This window comes from Oxyura jamaicensis, chromosome 1 (assembly GCF_011077185.1).
Source record: "Oxyura jamaicensis isolate SHBP4307 breed ruddy duck chromosome 1, BPBGC_Ojam_1.0, whole genome shotgun sequence".
Lineage (NCBI taxonomy): Eukaryota > Metazoa > Chordata > Aves > Anseriformes > Anatidae > Oxyura > Oxyura jamaicensis.
In genome coordinates this window covers 26034928-26061554 of record NC_048893.1, presented here as the reverse complement: position 1 = coordinate 26061554, position 26627 = coordinate 26034928, and the positions used below count along the sequence as shown (strand labels likewise).

Genomic DNA, 26627 nt, shown 5'->3' with positions numbered 1-26627 from the left:
CTAATGCTCTCATTTAGAAGATACGTGTAAATTTTTTCAGCCCTTTATAGTTACGTTTTTCAACAGAAATAAAACTAACTGAAATGAAAGTGGTCCGCTTTAAAGGAATGAATATCATTATAAATACTTAACATTGAATATGCGAAGCACTACTGCTTAAAGTGGCAATTGTGAAAAGAATATTAATCCCATCCAAACATTTTTAACCCTTAAATTATGGGCACCCTACAATTCAGCGGTATGTAGATAAGTTGTAATGAGACTTGAAATTAGTTTCTCTCTGCTATGGTTTCCTAGACTTTACCTAAGATGTTATTTTCTTTAAAAGTTGTTGTGTTTGCCTTGCACCAAGATACATGGGTGTACTAATTCATAAGGCATAAATTTTAGCTGTAGCCTGCTAATAGCTCTGATGCTACACTATGTAAGGAAGTATGTTTAGTACGCTGAACTTTAAGTGAGTGGCAGGCTGGAGCTTCAATCTCTTGCAGGAAGGTAATGTGTTTAGAATTACTGTGTTCTTCAATTAAACTGTGGCTAGATGATTCCCCAAACTTAGCTTGTAGTGCATTTGTGAAATGAACTGCTGGTGAGCAGCTCATTAGCACAGCACTCTGCAAGTTAATACAATTTCTTATAGCAGTACTGCTAAAACTGTTATTAAGCTAGCTCATAGTGGCAGCTACCTGCTTTATAATGCAGTTGCAATTTCGATGGCTCATAACAAAATATTTGATCATAAATGCCCAGCCAAAGACTTAGTTGTTGTAATGTTGTAAAATCAAAAATATTTACATGCAATTCAGACTGACTCCTTAAAAAAAAGAGCTTTAAACATAAATTCTCCAAATTGTTTTTTTATTTATTTAGAAAAATGCTTCAAACATATCCCAGATTTTTTTTAAACTTACAGGATTTCTTTAGAATTCGTTAGAGTTCAAAGTGTTACAGTGAGACTAATGATCAGTTATATCTTTAACTCTGGGCTCAGAAAGATGAGCATTTTAAATTTGGGTTTAAGTTGCTAGGATATTTCTTTCCTGATACTTTTATCTATTATGTGTACTTGCATTGAATTGTAAGATAACTGTTTTTAAAGCAGTGCCTAGCAAATAATAAACAAGTAAGTCAGATACATGAAATTACCTTTACTAAATTGTTAAGTTATTCTGAGGAGAGCAGTGACTTCACTCGTGCTTCTTGTCTGATGGTAGGCATGGTATTGTGGTATACTGTGCTCTGACTATTAAGTGTCATTAGGGAACAAGAACAAAAATAGTAAGGTTAAAAGAAAAGTCAAGTACAACACAGAGCATATTAGTGTCATCAAACTACAGTAACTACTACCACCAATACCATTGTAGTTTACCTCTTAAAAGTGAACTTAACTTGGCTCCTTACTTGAATCCAATGCTGTTCTCATGCAAAATTTCTCTAAAAACTAGTTTGACAGATTCCTAGAGCTGTCCGAAAACCTGTAGATTTTAGCTTGTCTCTTCGTACCAGATTGCATTGGAATGAATCAATTTCTGTAGTTCTTTACTCATTAAGTTCAGTCAAAATTGCAGAGTACGAAGCAATGCATTTCTTACCTAGTTACTCATTTGGCTATGTAGAGGTTTAGTTTTTAATTGTTGTGAATAGTTGGGTGACACTTGTTACATGACTGAAATACCTATCTGAGTTAACCGTACTTCTATGTTATAAACATTTCTTCTCAGATGTTCGGTTGCTGCTTAATAATGACAATCTTCTCAGGGAAGGAGCAGCCCAGTAAGTACCAGATGTCACATATTTCTTTGCATAGAAGCAAGTTCAGTAAGTGTGTGCTTGGCAAGTCAAACTTTATTATGTGCATCATGTATCTTTGATTAAGATAAAATATTTGGCAGAACAGAGATCGGCATTGTGTCCTAATAGAGGAAGTGTTTTGTTCCAAAATCCAGACGCCTGGATTTTGGAACTCATCTCTGCCTTTTGGGATTTCATTTTTGGTTTCTTGGTAGATGTTATAGTCACTGGACACCTGAAAGTTACTGTTCCCTTAGGTGCCACTTTTACATGAAAACATTACATCTGTTGTCTTTTATGCCAAAATTAACTTCTTCTGTACGAATGGAGATGCCTGGCTTACTGGGTAGGAACTGTAGGGAATTTAGATTTCATCTCTATTTCCACTGTCTTTAGGTTACTGTAAAGCTTATGTGTATGTCTGTGTGAGGTTACTTTTGAACATGAATCATCATGTAATGTAACGGTTGGAATTACAATATCAGTACTGAGTGAACTGAGGTGATTCTAAAGCTAGATAATGAGGCATTAATATAATTTTTGATGTGTTATTAGCTGTTATCTAAGCCTTCTACATTTACTAAGGAAAAAGATTGTGCTTGATGCAGTTTTTTGGTGTTTCTTCTCTTGCAGTGCATTTGCACAGTATAACTTGGACCAGTTTACTCCAGTAAAAATTGACGGTTACGATGAACAGGTATGAATATGATGATACTTGCAGTGTTTGTTAAATTTTTGAAGATGTTCTGATATTGGAACATATCTTGGCAAGGAAATGAAATGAAACACATCTTCCCTGATGAAACACAGGTGTTACAGCCTGCCAGTAGTACCAGTTTAGTAAGTTAATCAAATAGCATACCTAAAGATATTACAATTTCGTTCTGCATCATTATCCTGATTTCATTCAGGCCTGTTTTTGAGCTGTAGAAACTATTTGCTGTACCTTTAGTACTTGAAGACAATATAAACAATAGAGAAGACTTTCTATATTGCATAGCTTGTTGCAATAAGAGGGTAGGATTCTGGATTTTTACTCTGTATCAGTGTATCATGTTAGCCTCTTCTCTTGCTATGCTCATATTTTGTTTAAAATGTGAGTCTTCCTATAATCTCCAGTTAACAGTACAATGTAACTTGATTTCGTATGGTATTTTTTTCTTCTTTATTCCATATCAGATACTATTGTCTAAAATTTCTAATACAGGTTTTGATAACAGAACATGGCGATTTGGGAAATGGAAAATTTTTGGATCCCAAGAACAAGATTTCTTTTAAATTTGATCACTTAAGAAAGGAGGCTACTGATCCTAGGCCCCATGAAGTTGAAAACGCCATAGAATCCTGGAGAAATTCAGTTGAGACAGCAATGAAAGCATACGTGAAAGAACACTATCCAAATGGTGTATGCACAGTAAGTACTACGTTATATAACCACGTACTATTAGCATAGCATAGGCTAAAAAAGAAATACTGTGAAATATTGCCATCCTTAGTGTTGTCACCCTTCACTGTGTCCAAAAAGAAAAAAAAATGGAATAGTTCAGCCAGAAGGGACTTTCAAAGATCGTCTAGTCCAACTGCATGACCTCATCAGGGCTAACCAAAAGTTTAAGCATATTAATGAGGGCGTTGTCCAAATAATTATGTTCATCCCAAGCATACTGTTACAGTATTTTAAAATCTCTATTACCTTATAATAGCAAAGATACGTAGCTAGTTGACGTGCTTTTGATCTTGTTAATCAAATTTACATTTAAGAGTGATGTCAACGTCACTGCTGAGGGTATTTTAAATAGCACTGAAGACTAGATTTTTGACTTCAGGAATGTGCCGTTTTAAAATCTAATTTGTCTGATCTTATTTTGACTTTTACGTATTTATCTAAATTAAATTCCTAATATCAAGTATATTATGTAAATTCATTTTATTACACTTATGTGTGGATAATATTCCCTTAGATATAAGTTTAAAATGAACTTGCAACTCTTGGTAAACCAGGAATATAGTTAATTTCAACTCTAAAGAATTAGTCCTGTTGCATGTTCATCCAGGGGAATGAGGGAAAGCTTAAGAAGTTTAATGTTGCAGCTATTGGATTACCAGTGGATGATTACAGAAGGTTACTATTGTTTAGTCCTGTCGTAGTGTAGACTTAAATAAAAATTCCTTAGAGGTAAGAGTTAAATTTCTTAAAGCAGTAAGACCTGCAAGTTACTACAGAAGTATCTCATCAATACTGGATACCTGGTGTGTTACTTACAAATAAGTAAGTAAACAAATAATCCATAAGATCTTATCTTGGTTTGGTTTACTGACAAAACTGGCAGTAATGCAAACTTTTCTATCCATCACTTGTCCTATGTATCAAAATGCTGTATTCTTACAACCAGAACCAGTGGGTTCTGATGGCTTCTTAAAATAAAACTTCTCACTCTGGACCAAAGCAGCATTTGATTTGCTATTAGTAACCCTATGTCTATTTAAAGTTCAGTAAACTGATCTAATGATATCTGTCCCATGCTTTATATTAATCTGGTGGAAAGCTAATCTAGTAAAGAAATGAAAATTCAGTCAGTGAGTTACCACGCTGAATTGGATTCCTATGCAGTCAGATGAGTGCCAGAGTTTCTGTAAAGGAAGGCAGATTGCACCTTCATTGAGATAACTTCTAGTATTATTGGGATTTTAGGAGGCAGAGCGGAACAGAGGACCAAACCCACCTTTTTAATCAGTCTTTCACTAGTCTGTAAAGGTTTTAATCACCATTTAGGTGCAGAGTTACTCGTATCTGAAACCCTTGTGGCAGTATAGCAGTGACTGCTATGCAATTGTGTGTGCCTGAAATTCTGAGTTGAAAAAAAAAAAAAAAAAAAAAACAAAGTTTGCAGTACGTAAAACTTAAGATGCTTGACCTTCAAATTCTCAAATCTTAATTTTTTACTGCTTTGTAATTTACAATTCACGTTTCATGTACTGACTATTATGCAAGAAGCATAGTGATTGTAGAATACAATTTGTCAGTTTATTCCCAATTGAAACAATAATAGGACTAGAGATGGCTAATTGGTTTGACCAAGATAACCAAGATGTTAACTCTGCTCTTTTTTCATTTCTAATTCAGGTGTATGGTAAAACAATTGATGGACAGCAAACCATTATTGCATGCATAGAGAGCCATCAGTTCCAAGCAAAAAATTTTTGGTAAGTTTCTGAATGGATATAGGTAAGGTAAAATACAGCATTTTGGATAACTGCACTATTGCCATTACAGTGATTATCCTTGTGTCAGAGAAGTAAGTTCATGTTCATCTTTCATCTTTTCCCACCAAACTTTTCTCCCTGTACTATGTAGAAAGCTTTTCCTTTGGAGGAAGTACAACGGCAGACTGCACATCTGCATCTCCTTTGTGGGATTTCAGGAATTTTGTAAAACTCCCTCTGTGACTCCTCCAGTTTATTACACCATCACCAGTGCCCTTGTCTGTGTTCCCTAATGCTGTTGCTTCTACTTGGCAAAGTTCCTCTGTGAAAACAACTCTTAGCTTGCATGTCTCAGAGAAAGAAAGTGCTCCAATTTTAATTTACTGTAAGACTTGAAATGAATCATTAAGTTTGGGGTAAGGTATGTCAAGATGTTTTCCATAGTGTGGGGTGGATAGCTTGTTTCAGGAAATTGGCTGGAGTTAAATTAGCTAAAGTTTAAATAAATACCAGAGCACCAGAACTCAGTTAAGGAAGTATCTCCTAAGGATAGCTGATATGTGCAGTTGTATGAAGAAATATATTTTATTTTACTTGCTATTTTGCATCTGCTTGAAATTTTATTCAGTAATCCTATGGATAATGACTGGAAGTGCAGAAATCTTTGTTTTCTAATGCCAAAGGTGAATATTACATATACATACTTATTTCATCATTTGTCTGTATCAGTGGAATGATTTGCCCAATGATCTGTTCACATCTTGTGAAACATAGTAATTCATCAGTGATAAATAAAGTAATAATATGTTATTTCCTAGTAAAGGATCCTGCTTAACCAGAACTCTTTTTGTCCTTAAAATATCATTCCAAGGAGGATATCCTAGAGTAAAAACATTGTGGTCATCTTACAAGGACTTCAAAGTGACAAAGAAGTAAATAATCTTGTTAGTTTTCAGATGCGCAGGATTCAATGACAAACTATAATTCTACCTAAAATTATAGTTCAGCATGGAATCTTTTTTACAACTAATGGATCAGTCTTAAAGCTACCAGCAATACTAGTGTTACTGAGTATGGTGACCCTTTCCGTCTCCTTGCAAGCCTATGAATTGCCTTAGTCTGAATTTTCAGTGGTAATCTGTGATTTCGATGTCTGAAATAACAAAAGGCTTTATAATTGAGTTAATACTGTTTGTATCTAAGAGATGACAATGTAGATCCAGTACCAGCTGGTAATCCTAGTCTTTCTTTTCCACTGTTGTGTGTTCCAGGATGTGTACCTAGAGATAGTAGAATTGGAATTTATAGTATCAAAACTTATTTTCTTAAGTGCAAAGCAGGAATCAAGATGCAGTTACAGTACCCTCCTAATATAGCTTTAATATATTAACTTTCTAACCCACTAACCTAACTGAATCAAAAAGTGCCTAGTTTACAGGAAATAAATCGTGAAACTACAATCTGTCCATGCTGCTTTCCAGATGTTTGAAGCTCCCTTTAAGCAACTGGACACAAAAATTTGTTCCTTTTAGAAGGAAAAAGTTGTCCTGGAACAGAAATGGTACGAAGAAAGGCCTGATTATAGCTCAGCATAGCAGAAAGTCTTGCTATTTTAACGTTCCTTTTAGTCAGCTCTTTTGTAGCCTAATGTGAAGTGTGACTTTGGTTGATCCAGCAAGTTGTTCAGGTCTTGGAAACAAAGTAGAGTGCATATGCCTAATAATAAAGAAGGAAAAGAACACTGGAGCCTTTATGTAGAAGCTAAGTCCTGTTGTTAAATGATCCTTACTAATGGATGTTCTTGGTCCACATCCAAAACCCAGGGTAAGCATTCCAGTATTCCAGAATAATTTTGTTCTTTTCTTCACTGGTTATGGACTGAATCTTTATGGTTTGAAAGGTTTTATGTATGTGTAATTCTACTGGGTATTTCATTCTCTGTTTTACTTTGACTAACAGTTGTATGTTTTGTGTGTTGTTTTTTTTTTTCTTAACCAATGGGGTGATATCTGGGTTTTATTTTATTGTTTTAAAGGAATGGCCGTTGGAGGTCAGAATGGAAGTTTACAATCACACCTTCAACCACTCAAGTGGCTGGCATCTTGAAAATTCAGGTATGCTTATCCCGAATCGTGTCCTGATCAGTGAAGTCCCCACTTATCAGGGAGACTCAGGCCAGTGTATTAAATATTCCAAGAGACCTGGGGAGCCTGGGAGGCAAAGTAGGGATGACCATTCAGTTAAGTGTTAGTCACTTAATTATATATTTGCCTCATCCTTGCAAAATATGTTTAATATAATGATTCTGAGGACTTCAGAAGGTGTATTCACCTTGGCTAGACATACACCTACTTAAATTTCCTGTACGGTGACCTGGTAGGAACTTGAATTCCCAGTTACATGGGGAAGTTTCTTGAGGGCAGGCCGTTTCTGAAATAGGGATTTTTTTTCATTTTAAGTGATAATAGCAGTTTTTTTTTATGTTATCCACCCTGTCGTTTAGAGAGGTTTTGGTCATTCCATTATCTGAAAACTTTGAATTTAGGTCTCTTTCATTCAGCATTTACCCATCCTGTTGGCTTTAGGGCATTCAGAAAGAAGATACTGTCCAAGAGGGAATGCAGAGCTCTTGAGACGAGAAAGTCTGACTGTCATGTGGTAGGCAGGAGGACTTGACTTCCTGGATCAGTTCCCTGGAATGTGTACACATACTTTGCAGGAATTTATTGAAACAATTCTGGGATCAGGGACTAGAATGTTAGCGCAGTCTGACTTGCAGCGTAGGTGGGTTTTTCTTGTGGTGGTGGTGTTTTTTCTGTGGGTTTTTGTTTTGTTTTTAACAAGACATAGCAAAGTTCCCTTTTCCTGCTCTGTGCCCCTAGGAGTTTTGCACTTCCCTACTGCTCAGTGACTTGATTTCAGAAGAAAGATGTGATGGAGTGTATTTCTAGTCTGAGGCTTAAGATGTTCTGGGTTGCGGTAGCTATGCTCAGATCTCCCTAAGCAGGGCACTGAATCTGATTTCCTGCTACAGGGAAAATTCTGTAACTAGAATGATGTTCAAAATGTGGACAGTTGTCACTGTGTTGTCTGATCAAGATGATCATAGTAAGCACCCTAAGAAACTTTTAGACTTCTTAATATTTAGGGAAAATCCAAGTAAACTGTCACTTAAATCTATATTGCAACAAAATAGGCATTTTGTCTACAGCATGCACTTTTGGTTAAACTTTTAGGAGATTTTCCAGAATAAGCAGGCAAGTGTTTACCTAGTTCTGGGAAAACTTAGCTTAGTAGCCTAGAAAATAGCATGAACAGACAATTGAATTAGGTTTACTCTGCATCTCAATCTGGGTACCAGCTGATTTTGTCCTTTATTTACTATCTTACATAATTAGTCAAGAGATTATTTACATTCATAAAGTATGTGGCTTTAGGAAGTGATGAAAAGTTTAATTATTTTGCTTGTTTATGAAGTTCCAGTTTCACTGAGGAATCTCAGTTTCAAATTTTTAGACATTTTGTGTAATTTCTGCAATGTGTATAGGAGTGCTCTCCCTTTCCCACCTCCAAAAATACCTTGAGTGCTTTAATGTAGTTTAAGGAGCAAAACAATCTTCTAGAATAGGCTCACAATAAACTAGTTAAATTTCAGAGTACTGGAATTTCTTTGTTATTTGGGAAGTCTTTATGACAACAGTATGGACATTGCCCTGGTTCTGAGATCTTTTCTGAATACATTTGGGAAAATTCCAGCATCGCCAGTCTCCAGGTGTCTTGGGTAGTATTCTTAAGTTCATTTATACAATCCATTCCTTTTTTTCCCTTATTTTATTAAAAAATAATAATATCGGATGGTCTTAACTGTCCTATTCTCTTTCAATGTTTAGTTTTTGTCTTATGTATGATTAAAAGAAAATTGCGCAACAGCAGAGTCTTTTAATAAAATTTAAATCCCTGTGGTATTTGACATGCTCCAACTCTGCATGGAAAGCAACTGTTAAGTGTACTGGTTACTAATTTTATCTGTTAGATAATTTGTTATTCTCATCCCTCCTTAGTTAACCTTTCCAGGAGGTTCTGTTCATAAACATCATCCTTCTTGTAGTCTTCTGAGCCCAGGCCTAGCATTCTAGAAGGATGTCAGCAGTGAGGTATAGTACAGAACAGTTACTTCTCATATTTTATCATGTAACAAATCCCAGAATTAGATTTGACACTTCATCCCTGTTAAATTTTTAGGCCTGAATCTTTGCTAAGAATGTGACTCAGTGAGAGAGATGTTTGTGCTAATGTTGGCTTCGGAGCACGGGAAATATGGGCAACCTGCCCAGTGTATCCGTTCAGAGAAGAGGGGGATTATACTTCTCTGGGTTCTCTGGTTTCATTGGGAAGTCTCAGGATTCTGCACTGAGAGCGCACTTCTCACCTCTGAGGAACTGGGCTGAAAAACACTGTCAGAAGTTTTACCCAGTAATGCTGGATTTTAAAGAAGTTAATCTTATGCTTAGGATACTACCTATTGTTGAAAAATGAGCATTTGACAATAAGCAAACTAATAAAATAAGATCAATCTTATGAAGTAATATTTCCTCATATAGGAGATCTTTCTTTTGCTTAGATACAGCTGTCTTACTCTGTCGTGTTTTCGTCTTCTGTGTTCTGTGTAAAAATGAGGGTCTCTTGCACAACTAATCATGATGTATATGAAGTCATACTATTGTATATTAATCAGTAAATTAAAATGTTATTTTGCCTAATAGGGTGAGAGACAAATGCTTCTATTTCTCATGACATCATCTACTTTAATTATGTTCACTTCATCAAAATAGTAAAAATATCTTTAGGGATACCTGTTTAGGTGTCAGTTACGTAACTCTTCTGTATGAATTGTTGTGAATTGTTGCCTGTAATTTCATCTATGCTATCTATTTTTTTAAGATCTCTTATAGTTACATTGGAAGCTAAATGTTTTCAGATCCTTCCCTCCTTCCCACCTGAATTTAAAAGTACTAAAGTTAGCCTGAGTGAAGTTCCACCAGTCTCCTCCTTCTGCAGAATACACAAGGAAGCTGTTTCTGTAGATACATAGATTTTGTTCTGCCTTGCTACCTAACCTTGACAGACTTTATACCAAAGAGCTCCTTTGTCTCTCTATATGTACCTGCTTTTGTTATGAGCCATATCTGATAGAGGGAAACACCAAAAACAGACAGATAAAGAAAGGGAAGCCTAATGTTGCATTGCCTGTAGCACACAGTTGGGTGAAGCAGGAAAAAAGAAATTCACTGTGCCCTGAAGCCTTGCCAAATGTCATGTTAAATATATCCTTACCACATCAAGAATTTCTAGAAAGGTTATCACGTAAGAAGTAAGTCGTTGTCTTTGCGTTGCTAATCAAGACCTAAACTTCTTTGCATGAAATACTACCTGAGGCAAATGAACACCAAAATGTTTTCAGAGTAGCTTCTTCAATTCCACCCTCAGAAAAATATTTTAATTCTACACCGTTTTGTTTTCTTAAGTATTGTTCTGTAACATTTTTTGTTTGTTTGTTTAAATGTGTTAAGTTATCTATTGGGATAAATACTACAAGGTTTTGATTTTCCTGTATGATTATGTTCTGTAACATCTAATACGACTTTTTGTTTAACTTTCTGTAGGTTCACTATTATGAAGATGGTAATGTTCAGCTTGTGAGCCATAAAGACATACAGGATTCTCTAACAGTGTCTGTAAGTGAACTTTAGAGATCTTAGTACGTATGTTGAGGTGACTTTTTAATTAAACACGAACAAGCTTAAAAAAAAATGGGGGCTAGTTTGTTCTTCTGCATGAATGAGAATGAATGTTCTATATATTCAATACTTTTACTTAACACATACTTAATGTTTAAAAAAGTCAAAACATTTTAAAATCAATGTATGCTTGCATGTAGCTTATATAAGCTAAATTGACTTTGATTGTGAAGTTTTAGTTTGCTTGCTGTCTTTCTGCACTTCTCTTGTATTTAAGCTTCATTATGTAGAGTGTCCTTTAGAATTTTTTGAATATGAAGAAGGTTTAACCCACTTCAGTAAAGTTATAATAACCAACTTTAGCAGTGCAGTCTCTAGGACTGTACTCGCCTGTAGCACTCTTTTGCTCACGAGAAGACCAGTATGCTAAAAATAGGAAGCAAATGCTTCCAGTTGGGAAGCAATAGTGAGTATTTTCCCTTCTTTTCCCTCCCTATGTGTAACTGGTGCTATCAGCTTCCTGCTTCTGTGTATGAAAAGCACTTTCAGAGATGCTTCATCTTGAGTAACGTTTGGGTTTAAAGCGTAGTTTGGGGATTAAAGCATAATTTTTCAACTTCTTTATAAATGGATACTTGTAGAAATGAGGAGCACACAGTTAAAATAAAAACTGTTTGGAAATAGTAGCAGATGTATCCTTTAGGATTTGGTACTGTTGCAGCATGAATTACTACTTTTGAAGTAATATTCTTCTTGCCTACAGGAGATTGTATTTGTAAGCAGTAGGATTTCCTGTTGGGAGTGTTCCTTAAGAAAACTTAAGCCAGTGAAGTTGAACTGGTAAAGGGAAATTTTAGAAGTGAACTGTAGAAGTATTTTAATGATAATGACTAGTAGTGACCATTTGGGCTGAAAAGATTCGTTCATCAATAATGAACATTGTTCGTTAATATAAAGCAAGGCTTGTTGGCTTTTCAGATGGAATTGCAGCATAGAGAATGGTGGACTGTGGTGCCAAGTAATAACGCTTCTGGAGCTGTAAATATAAAATTACTTTTGAGCCCATAAACAGAGGGATCTGTTTAGTCTTTCATTCAAGTAAGTTTTTTTTCAGGGGAAACTATCCAGAAGAAGGTCTCCTGTCAGTTTCTCCTCTTGCTTCACTTTCTATTGGAATTGACTTAATTCTGTGACATTGAGTAAAATGACAGAAGACCAATGACTAGAAAAAGATCTTTTACATAACCTTCCTTCCTCCTCATACAACAAAAGCAAGTGCGCTTCTGAGCTTTGAGCTTGGCTTTGAGGGTAGAAGCTGTACAGGTTCTTATTTCACAGAGACAGAATGGTAGATTAAAAGGAGCCCTGCTGACTCCTCCTTTTCATTGTTTGGCAGAGGAGCAATTTTGCACCAGCAATGGGAACAAATGAAATAAATAACTGAAGAGTTCTCTTGTTGCTGGAGCTATGAATAATTGTAGTGAAGGTTGTTTTCTTATTCCTAATTTCTCTCTGAGCCAAATAAGAATTTTTACTACAAATTCTTCCTTTCCTTATCAGAGCCTTTTTAAATCATTGTCTCAGTTCACTGAAAAGTCAAAACCCTTCCAATCTGTAATTTTCTTCTACTGGTCAGTACCTTCTCCATCTCTCTACAGTGTCCAGGAGCACTTTCACGGCTGCTAAGTGTAATTTCAGTGAAACTTTAAACCAGTTAGAGCTGAGGCTGCTATAGCCTTCCCCCAGCCATGTAGTCCAGCCTCTGTTCTTGCAGAACCCAGATACATAAATATAATCTAGTGTTTTCTCTCTCAGTTCAGTTGTCTGATTCAGAATATTTAGAAGCAAGAAATTTTGTTTTTCTTTGTAATTAATTAGCTGATGTTCTTGAAGCTGTAAGGAAATTTAACATCGATCCTGTTAATGCCAATACTTAACATGTTTTTAGAGACTTACACATGTGCGTTTTCATATTTACAAATACTGTTCTGTTTCATGTCTCTTTATGAAACCATAACATTTTAAATCAAAATACTGTAATAAGCTCTGTGATAATCTGTATGCTTGTTTGCAGTTGAACTGTTCTGATTTTTTTAATACCGTTTCCTACCATGAGTAAATCTATTAGCTTGACACATGTAAATAAACCTATATTGCTGCATACTTGGTTGATTTATTTCCTCATAATTTTAGCTCATAGCCTGAACCAGCACAGCACACAAGAATAATTAAGGCATAGCAACAAAGAATGTAGTGTATGGCTTTTGGATGAATGTTTAGTTCAGTTTTGTTTTAGTCACTAAATGGCCACGTGTTCTCATGGAATCTACGCACATCTCTCGTAATTACTGGAAAAAACATAATGTAATTGGTCTTCTGAGAATCATGCTGTACATCAGACCTAATTCAAATGCTTTCTTTCTCTAGAATGAAGCCCAGACGGCGAAGGAATTTATAAAAATTGTAGAGGCTGCAGAAAATGAGTATCAGGTACGTTGGTGGAAAAACACTATATTTTGTGTAGATTACCATATATTTGGCCAAAGCTACTATTCTATAATTAGCATGCTTGATACTAAGATAATGCAGTTCCTTACGGATCTAAATAGATTACATGCTGCTGTTAATGTATATTCTCCGTTTCCAAACCTTCTGTTGATTGCACTCACCTACATAACGTTACGTTCAAAGTTGTTTTTTGAGAGCAGAAAATGCATCTCTGCAGTCCCTAGCATGGTTAAATATCAGTGTTTCTGATCCATTTCAGTGCATTCCTTAAGTGGAATTTTTTGTATAGATTCTGTTCATAGGCTGCTCTGTTACACAGCTTTGTTAACCATTACTGTAAGCATTTTTCAAGTTAGTTGTCTTGAACATAAGGTAAATTTCAGACAGCTTGCTTTGTCAGTTTGAAAAAAATGCTCATTAATAAAACTGTAGTAAGTGTCGTATGCATTATATTTAAGTCGTGGTGTGTATATTTAAGTAGAGACTCACTCTACCATCCCACAGAAATCACAGTGGAAAACTTCGGTGTTTGGAAGTAATGATGTATGAGCTAACTTAGATTGGCATTTCATTCATGTTGCTGATTAACACACTGTGGTTTGCTGAGACACCTGGGCCAGGGCCAGGTTTATTGCATCTGTCTAAATTTCTTCACATAGTTTCAGTCTAGATCTAACAGCTTTCCTTCATAAGATATTATTTTAATTTAGTGTTTGTTTATTAATCTTCTTTAGGAGATAACAGACTACTCAATCATTTAACTTTTTTATATAGCATCCTGGTTCTGTTCTTCATGTGTCTTTGTTTTGTATGACTTTGTGTTTGACAGACTGCTATCAGCGAGAATTATCAGACTATGTCAGACACTACTTTCAAGGCCTTACGTCGACAGTTGCCAGTTACCCGCACCAAGATCGACTGGAACAAGATTCTTAGCTATAAGATTGGAAAAGAGATGCAGAATGCTTAAAACAAACGTTGCATGACTGGATCATTTTAGTGTCCTTGTATACGAATAAATTACAAAAGTATTTGGAACTGTCAGATCACCCAGTCAGCATGGGCTTTTGCCATGGAAAATCACTGTAAGTAGTTTGGTTAGAGCACAAAGCTTAGCTAATTGATCTCTTTTGTTTTTTCTTTCTTTTCAGAGGGTTGCAACTTCATTGTAGCTGAGTATCTTCCTTTAGAGTTTCTGTTGTACCTTTATTTGTTTTTTATAATGAAGAAACCATGCCTTTAGTTTTCAATTACAAGTTAAGAACAGTTTGAAAATATTTTTGCATATAATAACCCTTTCTCTTGCTTTCATGTGAAACGGACAACTTCCAAAATGTGCTGGATTCCTTGCGGAGATCAGTAGTGTGCATTTCTAGGTCAAGGTCAACATGGAGTTAGCTATAGGTGCTGTTGTTGAAATCATCTACCCTTTAATTGTATGTAAAACTGAGAAAGCGTTTTCTATATTGTTTAAACCTTTCAGCATACTTACTTAGCTAGCTCCGTGTTAACTAAACTTAAAAAAGAAAAGACAAGGCCAAGGTCTAATGCTGTTTCAAGATTTTGAAATTAAATAAAGTTCTTATTTCAGAAATTCATTTAATGCTTTGATCCTGACAGTTACTTAAATGAGCTCAAACTCCATCTGCCCTTGAGTTTTTATCATAAAGCCACAAATGTATTATAACATGGCATATTGTAATATATATAATCCTGTACTCATTACCATGTCTGTCAGTTTATTTTTTTTCTTGGATTGAAATGTACTAAAACTCAATGTGACATTAAAATGCAAATTTTCTATTTATTTGAGTATCAAATTGCTTCCTGACACGGCCTATTTTTTTGCTATTTATATATATTTTTAAAGGGTTGTTTAAAACAGCTACAAACTTGTGGCCCGTTGGCTATTTTCAGTGCATTTGTGATTTGCTGCAATATTATCATACATTGTTTCCATCTTCATTTAAGAAACATCGACCTGTGGAAGTCCACTTGAAATGTGTATCTTAGAGCTTCATATGGAGGAAACTACAAGCCCCAGAATAACACATTTATACTTTCCTTGTCCGATAGATCTGGTATTGAAAATGGATGTCAGGTATTTAAAAGCATAAGCAAAAGCTCTCATTACAAATGCTGTATTTCACTTCAATGAATTCAAGATTTCATTTTTAATTGGATGGAAACCTGTTCTAAAAGATGCTATCTAATTATACGCTCATGGTGGAAAAATAAACGGCTTACTTTTTTTTTTAGAAGGTAGGTATTTATTCAGACTCCTGAAACAGTAGAGCTTACACAAGGGTTGTATATTTTTGTTTACAATATGATCCAATTAGTCACTTTACACTGTAAGTTACAGAATAGCAAGAGAAGGAATCTCAGCTTGTACTGAATAAAAAAAAAAAGTACACAGTAGTTTACTGTTTGAAGTGTAATAGCAATACCCCTCTATACCATTCTTCAATGCTTATAATAAAAGGGGCATAGAGTCAACTAAGTGCTTGAAATTGCTGCTACTTTACAGTACTAAACTGTATAGTAGAAACTGTACTAACTTGTATCATAGATAGCAGTCTTCCTGGAGAGTTTTCCTCTTAATTGTCTTTGTAGATCAGCTGTTGAACCACGTTGTTGTTTAAAAGAAAGCTTATAAAAGCTGTATGCAAGCTGATAACGGATCCTGAGTCATTGTCTTGTCACTCTGTCAATCTTCATTAAGATCTAAATACAAACCTTGTCACAGTATTTTCTTCAACATATACTTAAGAGCAAGCTAAAGAATAAAAGACACAGTTATGTGTCTGAATGCACAGTTAGGAGAACTGTTAATGGGCAGCAGTGGTGCAATTAACTATTCTAGCTGTTAGAAAGTTGTGTACGACCAGGATCGGCACTGGCTAAAAGTCAGAATGCTATTTTTCTTACCTGAAATAAAAAGCTAATTTTAAGCGTATTCCTAATAAAGAAGTATTTTACTGTGAAGTACTTTACGGTTGTGTTTTCCTCTCTGTTAATTCAGTCCTGAAATAGTCTTGATTCCTGTCTTCAAAGAACAACATCCCGAAGGCTCAGTTCTAAGCCTATCTATCAATTCGATAGAATACGTTTGTATTACTTACACATTTTTATTGATGTGCTAATTTTTATTCTGAGATAGTTCTGCGCCTTGAACGTCACATCCATTAAGTTGCAGCTTCAGTGAAGTGATTTAGAAGTAAATCAAGTATTCTGTTTCTTCTAAATGGTACGTTATATCACACGTAGGGGTAGTAACTATACAGATTGTTGACCTGAATTTATCATGGCACATTTGGAGTTCTTGATTTCTCCCAAAACTTTTGGATGTCACTTGCACATTTTTAAAGTCTACTGTTAAATTGGTGAACTTTAGAACTGCTTGGTAGGTTTTAGGGTATTTTGTGTAGATAAAGCACTTTCTCTGAGAAATTTTGCTATGGCGATTGTCTTAATGTGACCTAATTCTTGTTTATATTCTATTTAAAAATAGAAAGACAAGCTTTGTATTGTGGAATGCTGATGTACTAGATATTGTTACTTGTAATACGGACTTGTAAAATGCTTGTGTTTATGAAGTGTTCTATATCTTATGCATCTCAGTGCCTCCTTTACAGTGAGAAATTTTTAACTTAGATGCAAGTAAATAATTGTTCTTTCTGAACATAAGAAACAGGAGTTATACTTCTGCTTTCAAGTTCTCCTGAGCATCCCCTTTATGTATGTCTGTCTTAAAAATTATAACTACAGGTAGCATGAGACTTTACCATCATTGTAATTTTAGTTAAATCCTTTCTGCTTCCTACATTCTACACACTAAAAACAATTCTTCTTGCTGGTTCGTCTGGGAACACTGCAATGTAGTTCATTAAATGGTTATTCAGCCCAAGGTTGAAAGTACTGTTTGAGATTGAACGTCCTAATAGGTGCATCTTCTTCAGGTGAAGGCCATCCGGATCTACACCAGTGGTGGCTGGGAGTAAAACCTTCTCTCATCCTCAGTGACCACGCACTGGTTTGGCTGGCAAAGCAGTTTGGGCATGCTTGAGCCACCTATATGTTGAGGATGTCTGGAGGATCACATTAAATCTACTCCTCAAATTTCCAGACTTTGTATTGTGTAGGCGTAGAGGGTGAACGCCATGTGTCTGATTTTATGGATTTGCTCCTATCATACTGAATTACTTGCTGGTACAGACGTGGCTACAGTCACACTTTTTTTACTGGAAAGACTGAAAGCGTTCATCCTCTGGTGCAACTGTGACCTAGGTTTAGGTTAAACTTAGAATTTGTTCATAACCTTGCAGAAGTGTCAGTTTTTGACAGTGGCAACTCCATAATGTGTCTGAGATTTATTTATTTATTGTGGAAAGGTGAAAATTTACATCCAATTAAAAGTGTCACAATTTCTTGAAAAGCTAGAGGAAAGGAACAAGTGAGAGTAGGCACTTTATTCCTTCTGTGGAAAAGCAGGTTTGATACTCGGCACATTTTCTCACTTGTAATGTTTTCCTTTGTTACTGTGGTTGGCTTATCTGTAATTGGAAACATTCGGCATGATTTTTATCCATGTAGTCATCACAAGAGAGGGTAAGAGTGGTGTAATATTTGCCTTGAGCATATGCTGTAAAAATGTTTAGACTTTTCTATGCATCTTTCCTTGCAAATCAATTAAAAAGCACACAGGCAAACCTGTCAAGAGTTTAAAAAACAAGCCTCAGAGGCACATAGAAGGACTGCTGCTTGGCTAGGTGTGGTTTGAAATAACTAGAGGTTTGAAACAACTTCCAGCATATGGGCTTGTAAATGTGCTTGCAGAAGGAGTCATTGGTTGGTCTGGGGGGTTGGTCTGGGGGGAGACAGCACATGCTCATAATCACCTGGAGGAAATGCTCATTTCAATTTTGTGTTTGAATAACCTTATAATATGTTTCAGTGTCAAATGTGTACAGAATCCAGTTCTGTAGTTACCAGCAGAAGAATTTAGAGAAGTTCCTTTAACAGACAAGTAGTTTACCCTTCAAACTTATTTCAGAAGTCACATTGGAAAAATAAGGTGGAAGGCTGAGCTATGGCTTTGGCACAATGCTGTGAAGGCGAGACAAGCAGCATTGTGAGGAGGCTTTCCGAAAAATGTGCTCACAGCTTCTTCTGCTGCAACTGAAGATTTCCTCAAATGGGTTGCCAGTTGCTGTGTTGAGTAGGCAACCTGCTGAGAGTCAAAAGCTACCTCTTGTGGTACGTCTAGAAACTAGACTACCTTTCTTAGGTAGAGAAAAGAGGTTTGGCCCCATGAGGTAAAGGAGGAACTCCATCTGCATGGAGTTAAGTGTTCAAATAAATGGCTACAAGAAAACCAGGCTACCTTCTCTTTTGCAGGTAAACCAATTTTGCACCTAACAGAAAAATCACAGCCACAAGCTCTCGAGTGAAAGACATGTTTAATTTCCATTTTCTTGGGATGCAATGACGTGAATGTTTTCCTTCCAGCTGCTTCAGCTGCCTTCCTCTTCAGCGTGTTGACTTTCTTGGGTGCTGGATTGTGGCGCGTGTTGTCTCGGGACTAGGCATCTTGCAGAAGCTGGGTGCTTAAAAGTTAGGTTCCCAATGGTGGAAATGTTCAAAACCTTGCTGTACTATTGAGGTGCCAGCAAGGGCTCCAGCTGTGTCTGTGGGCTTGGGATGCTGTCATCCTGCCTATTCCTGGGTAAGACAACATACCTAGTTCTAACACAAGATCCGTCACCAAGATCGTAAGAGGTACAAGAGTATGATCAAATATGTATTTTCCATCTCCTATTCACCCTGGAGAGTGGGAGTCTGATGCTACAGCTCTGAGTAGAGCGTGACCTGTTATTCCCATCCCAGTCTGCCATAATCCAGTCAAAACCTTGAGGGTACTGCCCCCAAATGCCTCTGTGAATCTTCGGTGAACTGCAGTCTGTATATTGACCTGTCTCTAACAACATGCATTTATAGCTTCTTTGTAATTTGGAAATAGGAGAAAGAAGCTCAGAAAAGGGGTAAGTTAATTACAAAATAAAACGGTATTCCAAAGATAAACACACTCTTAAGTACACTTCTAGTTTTCCTGTGACACTTATGGTTAATATCCGCACAAGCAACTGGAGTAGAAATCTGAGCTTTTGAGAGCCATTAGCAGTTTTAAACTAAATAGCAGGAAGAAGTCTGCTTCCCTCTTTCCTTTTGCATGGAGCTGCATTGTTAAATCCCCTTTCAGATGATGTAAAACTGGTAAACGTTGCAAGTCTTTCACTGCATTGTAAAAATATGAACGAGAGGAAGCAAAGGCATAGTTGGCCACAAAGCTGTTGTGGTTAATGACTCCAAAAGTCAGATGTTTGATTGGAAAACTCTGAGCAATTGTGTTGTTAGGAGTCTTCACCTCTTTGAAGGGGAAGCAAAGGCTCATCTTATTTCTTATTGCACAGTGTGGCGGCACCAGCTGCACCTCCGCTGTACTTGGTGGGACAGAAAGTTGTCTGCTCTGAAATAAATAGTTAATGATGAAAATTAACTTTCCAAGTTCCTGTAGGCTTTCAGTAGTGCTGTTAGTAGGGTAGGTGTTAGGAAAAGTTAAAGCTTCCTTGCTGGATCTTAACCTCTTTTTGTTTTAGCTGTCTTCAAATACATTTTACATGTATGTTTTACGGATTTGAAGAGTACTTCCAGACTGTGCAGCTTTTAGGCTACAGACTAATCCCAGCAATTCTAATTTCAACATGAAATTCAATAACTTAAATAATTTCTCTACATCCTGCTCATTGGTTTCTGCTCATTTTCAAAAGCAGATTTTCTTTGCTCTGCATCTTGTTAATTTAGGTCCCAGCAACGTTGCAGGCTATCATGGTGTTAACAGAGTCCTTGAATTTCCTCCTAGGAGCTGGCATTGAAGGCCGTAGTGTTCCTGCCATTATTTTCATCAGCAGTGAGAAGTTTTCTGCTATTATTTCAAAGCTCATACTAAATTATTAAAAAATAAAAATGCAGCTGGGTAAGTGTGTGTGCCCTGTGATACCCCTTTCTAGGGGCAACAAAGGCACGGAGAGTGCACAGAGATGAGACCGCTCGGTATCCTGGTGATGGGGGGCAGCCAGGAAACAAATCCTGAACTGGGAATCCTGGAATGAAGAGCTGAGGGCTGCTATGAACTTTTCTGGGGTGATGAGATGGATCTTTGTTACCGGGGATGTTTGTACCAACAGCAGGCAGTTCGTCTAGCAGTACCTTGTAAGCATTGATGTCAGTCAGCGCTGAAGAGGTGCAACACACCACCCTGTTGTGCCTCACAGCTCCCCAGTTCTCTGCTAGGAAGCACATGGTGTGCTTTCTCCTACCTTTCTTCTGTGTGGATGAAAAAAGGAGCAGTGTTCAATCAGAGTTGACAAGGCATCATATGCTAGAGGTCAAGGTTAACTTGTCCTGTTTTCAGAAGCACCTCACCACCTCTTACTTCTCCTGCCATGCACTGGGGTGGCAGCTGGTCTAACATCTGTGTGAGCATTGTCCTTACGTCCTGACAGTTCTGTGTGGAGGGATGTAGTATCCTCACTCCACCTGAGCTAGTCAGAACATCTCGCAGAGTATTAGAGAAGTGTGTGTTGTTCCATTTAAAGTTCCTGTAGGTGTGCACTGGTGGACGCCAGGAGTCAGCTCACTTGCGGAAGCCCAGACCTGAGCTACCTGCTGAGAAAGGAAATGCCATTTGCTCATGAAGAATTGAAGTGCTGCTGCTGTTCGAGGGCTTTGCTACAAGGCCAGGTCAGAAGCTGCAAGATAACTGATCATTCCACGGGTGCAAGAGGAGCTGGAGTTAAGGAGCAAGTGGAAGAATCTGTTAACGGTGTTCAGTAGATGTCCTGTTCCACTTCTCTAATAAGCATAGTGAGGCATCATCGTCCCTTTCGGAACTTGGGGACCTCTCAGCTCTTTCAGCTGCATACCATGTGCAGTTGGTGTGGCCAGAATTACAGTACCTGGATGGAGATGATGAGGTAGAGAGTGTCGCCATGTAGCTTCCCAAACAGTAAATTCAACTGCTGTATACTTCACCCTTCTGATAAGGTTCTTCCAGAACATAGTAAAGTTACTGAATAAATTCTAACTGCCGTCACAATGTGGTGACCCAGTGCCTGGTATCAAAACACAGATGATAACATGGTTGAGAAACAGCAGACGCAACCTCGGCACTCCCACAACCAAGCATGGTTGTTCTGGGGAAAATCAAAGTTACCGCCCAAGTAATGGACCCAAGGAAAGAGGTGCCAAGGTTATTTATAATAATGGATATTCACTGCAGATGATGGATTTGCTGCAACCATGTGGCTGTCACTGGAGGTGGAGATCACCACAGACAGTAACAAACATTAATACATCATTTGCTCAAAACCTCTCGTGGTTCACTGATGAAATCGTAGGGAAGAAAGCTTCTTCCTGGGTTTCTAGCACTACCTGGCTGGTGAAGACACAGTACTGATGTTCAGCTTGTCATTGCGTTCATGGGTCTTCAGCACAAGAAGGACATGGGCCTGTTGGAGCACGTCCAGAGGAGGCCCATGAGGATGACCAGAGGCTGGAGCACCTCTCCTACGAAGACAGTTGGGGTTGTTCATCCTGGGGAAGAGAAGGCTCTGGGGAGACCTTACAGTGGCCTTCCAGTACTTAAGGGGACCTCTCAGGAAAGCTGGGGAGGGACTCTTTGTCAGGGGGTGTAGTGATGGGACAAGGGGGAATGGTTTTAAACTAAAAGAGGGTAGGTTAAGATTAGATGTTAGGAAGAAATTCTTTACTGTGAGGATGATGAGGCCCTGGCACAGGCTGCCCAGAGAGGCTGTGGATGCCCCATCCCTGGAGGTGCTCAAGGCCATGCTGGATGGGGCTTTGGGCAGCCTGGTCTGTGGGAGGTGTCCCTGCCCATGGCAGGGGGGGTGGAACTGGGTGGGCTTTAAGATCCCTTCCACCCCAAACCATTCTGGGATTCTGTGACGGGAAAAATAAATGATGCTGTGTATATGCTAATTGCAGATATCAGAGTAATTAAGACATTTTTATCTGCTAAGAAGTCCATTTATTAATACAGTAGCAACACAAAGCAAATTGCAATCACATCTTTCTTACAAAAAAAGGCACGATACTGAACAGCAAGAAAATTCAGTGCCTTCTCCTCTCCTGCACCTCCAAGCTCATCTCAGAAAAGAGAAGCAGGCTTACTGCTTGGCTCTGCTCCAGGGTGTGGGTCTGGGGAGCCCAGCTGCAGTTCTTCCCCTCGCCCTAACCAGGGAGGCAGCGAGCAGCACCGGTCCCCCCGCGCTCCCCGCCATCTGTCTCTGCCTCCCCAGTTCTCCCACAGCCCCGTCTGCCTCCTGTGACGTACCAAGATGTGTGGATGCCAGCGCCAAACTCCAGCTTGCCAAGAGCTCTCTTTTGACCAGAGGCCAACCTTGTGGCTTTTTAGTATTTCCTTACGAATCCCAGGCACGTACCATCTCGCACAAATACTGACGAGGCTCACCAGATTTTGATAAAGGATCTTCGTAAAATAGCTTGGTGAACACGTGTGTCAATCTACTTCATGAGAAATATGTAAGTGCTACTGGCAGATACTTGTGTGGATTTTTTCCCCCAGAAATATATCAATAAGCTTTAGCAAACTGATGTGGTTGGGAAGAGGCACTGTGCCCTGCACTGACACCTGCTTCTGCTGACGTTCGGGGTGGAATGATTTTTAGGGAGAAAAGTTATTTGATAGGCAAAAAAGGTAAAAGAAGAAAGGAAAACAGGTTGGATTTTGGTTTGGTTTGATTTTCTGGCTTAGGTTTATTTCTAACACTACCTGAAAATACTGAAACACTGCTCGGAGTTGCACTTAACGATTTGGTGGCTCCTTTCTTTGCACTGTGCTTCCATTGGCATCTTGTTAACCGAGCCAGGTCTAATTCTGTATTTGTGACTTGCCTTGCAGCTAAGGCAGCTGCCTGGTTGCTTTTCTTGTCAGTAAGAGCCGTAATTGACTTTCCTCCAGGCTGCCCTTCTTCCCTCCCCTATAACTGCCCACACGTGCTCTTCTTCATCCTCTTTTTTGGCCTGAGTCTTCATGGCCATGGGCAGCCCCATGTGTTTAGGGCATGTCAGCCTTCTCTTCGTTTTCTCCGTCCTCCTTCAGTTTAAACAGATCCTTGGAATCTGGGGATCCAGCTCCTGCTCCTCCAGCTGCCCCTCCTGTATGAACAGATAAAACAGGCAGAGCTTCGTTCCCCCTGGTCTAACCTGCTTGGAAATCTAGAAAGAAAATTATTTTAAAAAACTTTTTGAGAAGTGGTGATCTTAGTACACAAATATGGTGGCATATTTGGAAATATGACTATCTTATTTCCAGCTGAAGCATATTCCTGTAGTACCGTAACATCTTACAAGATAAGGATCAGAAGCTTTGGGCTGAGCACCCTGCTCAGAAGTCTGTAGTAAAGTATTTAGGAGTTTTTTGTTTGCTTTTAATGAAAACACTCTGATAAAATTGTAAATTAAGGAAGATTTTTTATTTCAGTCTTTTTTAACATGTTTTCATTTCTCTGAGCTGTGACTAAGATCTGTGTGCTTTAGCTGAAGAGAGACTTTCCCACATGTTTAAGCTGTTTTATTAAGGCTTTGGGATGCCTGAAGAGTGCTGGCAACGGCGTGCCATGGCAATTCCTTTAGTGCTTTCACTCACGTTGGCATGCTGTTTATAAGCATCACGGATCTCGGTTTAGACTGCCATCTCCAGTTCATCCCTGATATCGTTTAATATGGGCTTGCATATGTTTAACAGGCACGCTGTGTGCAAGTGGATTTACGTCTGTATATACACGGGTGCGCATCTTAAGCCTAGCCTTTTGTTGCATGCTGGCAGCATCTCTTGCTTCTTACTTGCCAGGCCCCAAGCTCAGGAGCGATCCTTCCTGCCGGAAGAAAGCGGTAACTTTGCCGTACCTCCCGCTCAGTGTCTGTCGCTGCCTCCACTTCCTGATTTAATTCAGCAAAGTCATCAACAGTCGTCTGAGAAAGCGAGCAGCCCGGGCTCAGCTTATGGCAAATAAATGAGCGGTGCGGGCACCTGCAAGGCGCTGAGAAGTACGGGCTGGGGTACCCGAGGGGCCGTGTGAAAACACTGAACCGAGTAAGATAATCCTGTGGAAAATCAGAGCAGAAAGGTAAAAGATGCTTTTAATACCATGTTTTTGCAATGACAGCTTCAGCTGTATTCTGTTAGGTCTTAACCTAGCGAAGGAGCTAGTGTCCAGAGCCAGGAGACACTTAATAAAATCTTAATAGAATCTTTATAGTACTGAAGAGTTTGCTTTTTGACTTGTAAAACTGATGTTTTAAAACTTTGTGTTAATACTTGGCACCCTTTGCTAGCGGAGTGGAGAGAGGAGGGAGAATTAGTGTTAAACAGAGCCCGAACTGCGGGCACCGTGCATGGGAGCTCAGCGGTGTCTTCAGTGGCAACCGAAACGCAATTAATTCATCGCCTGAGCACACCGGGACAGCCCTGGCTCAAGATACCCAAATGGGCAACTCCTCTTCACCTCGAGCAAACACTGCTTTTGGGACGCACGGCTCTTCTTCCTCGACTTTTCTTAAACCCTTTGTGCTTTTAAAAACCTTTGTGTCTTTCCTCTAGGAAAGGAATCAATCGCAGTTTTGTAATACAGGCAATGATATTCTCAAAACTACCACGTGTAGAGAAACATTAAGTGACAAATTTGCTCTTTTTTTCCTAATACACGAGAGAACACGAGAGGAGCGAAGAGAACGTGAGAGGAACGTGAGGAACAAAGAGATCGTGAGAGGAATATTTTAATTTAGCAATAATTTTATGATGGAGTAAGGTGGGTTTTTTTCAATATGACTTATGTCTTAAGTCTTTGTAACTGGAAGAAGCAGCAGAAATAATTGAAATGCGGTTTTCTGTGGCGTGTAATTTAACTATAAATGTCCTTTTTGCAGTTACTTTCAAAATGCCATCTGTATATTCTAATTAAAAGAAGTTCTGTGCTTTATTGATGGGAAGAACTTGTGCCAGTCTAACAGGGGTGTTGCCATACGGGAACACCTCCCTTCATCCGAAGATCCCGGCGCTGTGAATGCCCGAGCCCCGGCCGGTGTTGCCTACCCAGCTGCACGTCCTGTGGAAGAACAAATTAGTGAGCCCGGGTGCCTTTGGTGCCGCAAGAAGGTATTATACATTTGTAAGACTGTAGAGTTATTTTGCAGTCATGTCTTTTAGGTATTGTAAACCTGCTGGAAAAGCTGTGTTTTATCTATGGTGACTTTTTCACTGGGAGACTAGAAAATCCCAGGAGAGTGTGGCTATTACCAGTTTGAGCCATTCGACAGGATTTCTTGTTCTTTCAGTATTGATTAAGAAATGCCAGCTATTTCCCAAGGTGCTGGAGAGCATTATCCCACTCCAAACAGACGGTAGAAGCTTAGAAGGGGAGAGGTCAAGACAAATTAAAGTGCACAGTGCGTGGTACGAAAATGTTTGTAAGCCGGGGGGACATCAGAGAAGGGGGAACCAGTTACATTAAATGGCCTCTGAAATTTTGTCACGGTCTGTTGACAAATCTTGTTTCACGTCGTACATCAGTAGGTCATGGTAGAAGAAGAACACATTTCACAAAAGTGCAATTTTATTTCTTGAAGACTGTGCTTTGTCTATACTTTTTTTTTTTTTTTTTTTTTTTTAATGAGAAATGTGTTTACTTTGCCATGTGGTATCTTGTCTGAGTGGGGAGCTTTGCAGTTCAGGGTGGTACTGAGCATGGTATATACAAGATATACAAGATAGGAGGCACATAAAATTGCAGTTTTCTGCCTCTGATACCATACTAGGAAGACTAGGTTAGGCAAAGAGACTGAAAAAAAAAAAAATACATCTGTATGATCCTGATCCCACAAGGAACCCTTTTTAGGCTTGAAGTTCTGCTGCGCTGTGAGAACGTCGGCTGAAATCCTTGCTGAAAAACGCAAAGGCAAGCACAAAAAAGAGAAAAGAAGAAAGAGAAGAAGAAAAAAAGAAACAAAAAGAAAACAGGAAAAATAAAAAGAAAAAAGGGAACATAAAATAAAAAATAGGAAAAAAAGGAAAAAAATAGAAAAATGAAAAGAGAATAAACGAGAAAAAGAAAAAAGAAAAAAAGTAAAAAAGAAGATAAGAAAAAAAGAAAAAATAGAAGAAAAAGAAGAAATAAGAAAAAACATGAAAACATTAAAAAAGAAGGAAAAAAACGTGAAAAAAATTAAAAAAATATTAAAAAGAATAAATAAAAAAAGAAGAAAGTGAAAACATGGAAAAATAAG

At 38.2% G+C, this 26627-nt stretch overlaps 1 protein-coding gene across 1 annotated transcript in view; it reads left to right on the top strand.

Moving 5' to 3' along the window:
* Window positions 1-16033, top strand: part of CAPZA2 (capping actin protein of muscle Z-line subunit alpha 2) — a 30922-nt gene extending 14889 nt beyond the window's left edge. The window contains exons 3-10 of the mRNA XM_035334118.1: window positions 1722-1773; window positions 2425-2488; window positions 2999-3205; window positions 4916-4995; window positions 7031-7109; window positions 10659-10730; window positions 13161-13223; window positions 14071-16033. Of these exons, the coding sequence (XP_035190009.1) occupies window positions 1722-1773; window positions 2425-2488; window positions 2999-3205; window positions 4916-4995; window positions 7031-7109; window positions 10659-10730; window positions 13161-13223; window positions 14071-14211 (758 nt within the window). The 3' untranslated portion in view covers window positions 14212-16033. The remainder of the gene's footprint in view (window positions 1-1721; window positions 1774-2424; window positions 2489-2998; window positions 3206-4915; window positions 4996-7030; window positions 7110-10658; window positions 10731-13160; window positions 13224-14070) is intronic.
* The last annotated feature ends 10594 nt before the right edge of the window (window positions 16034-26627 follow it).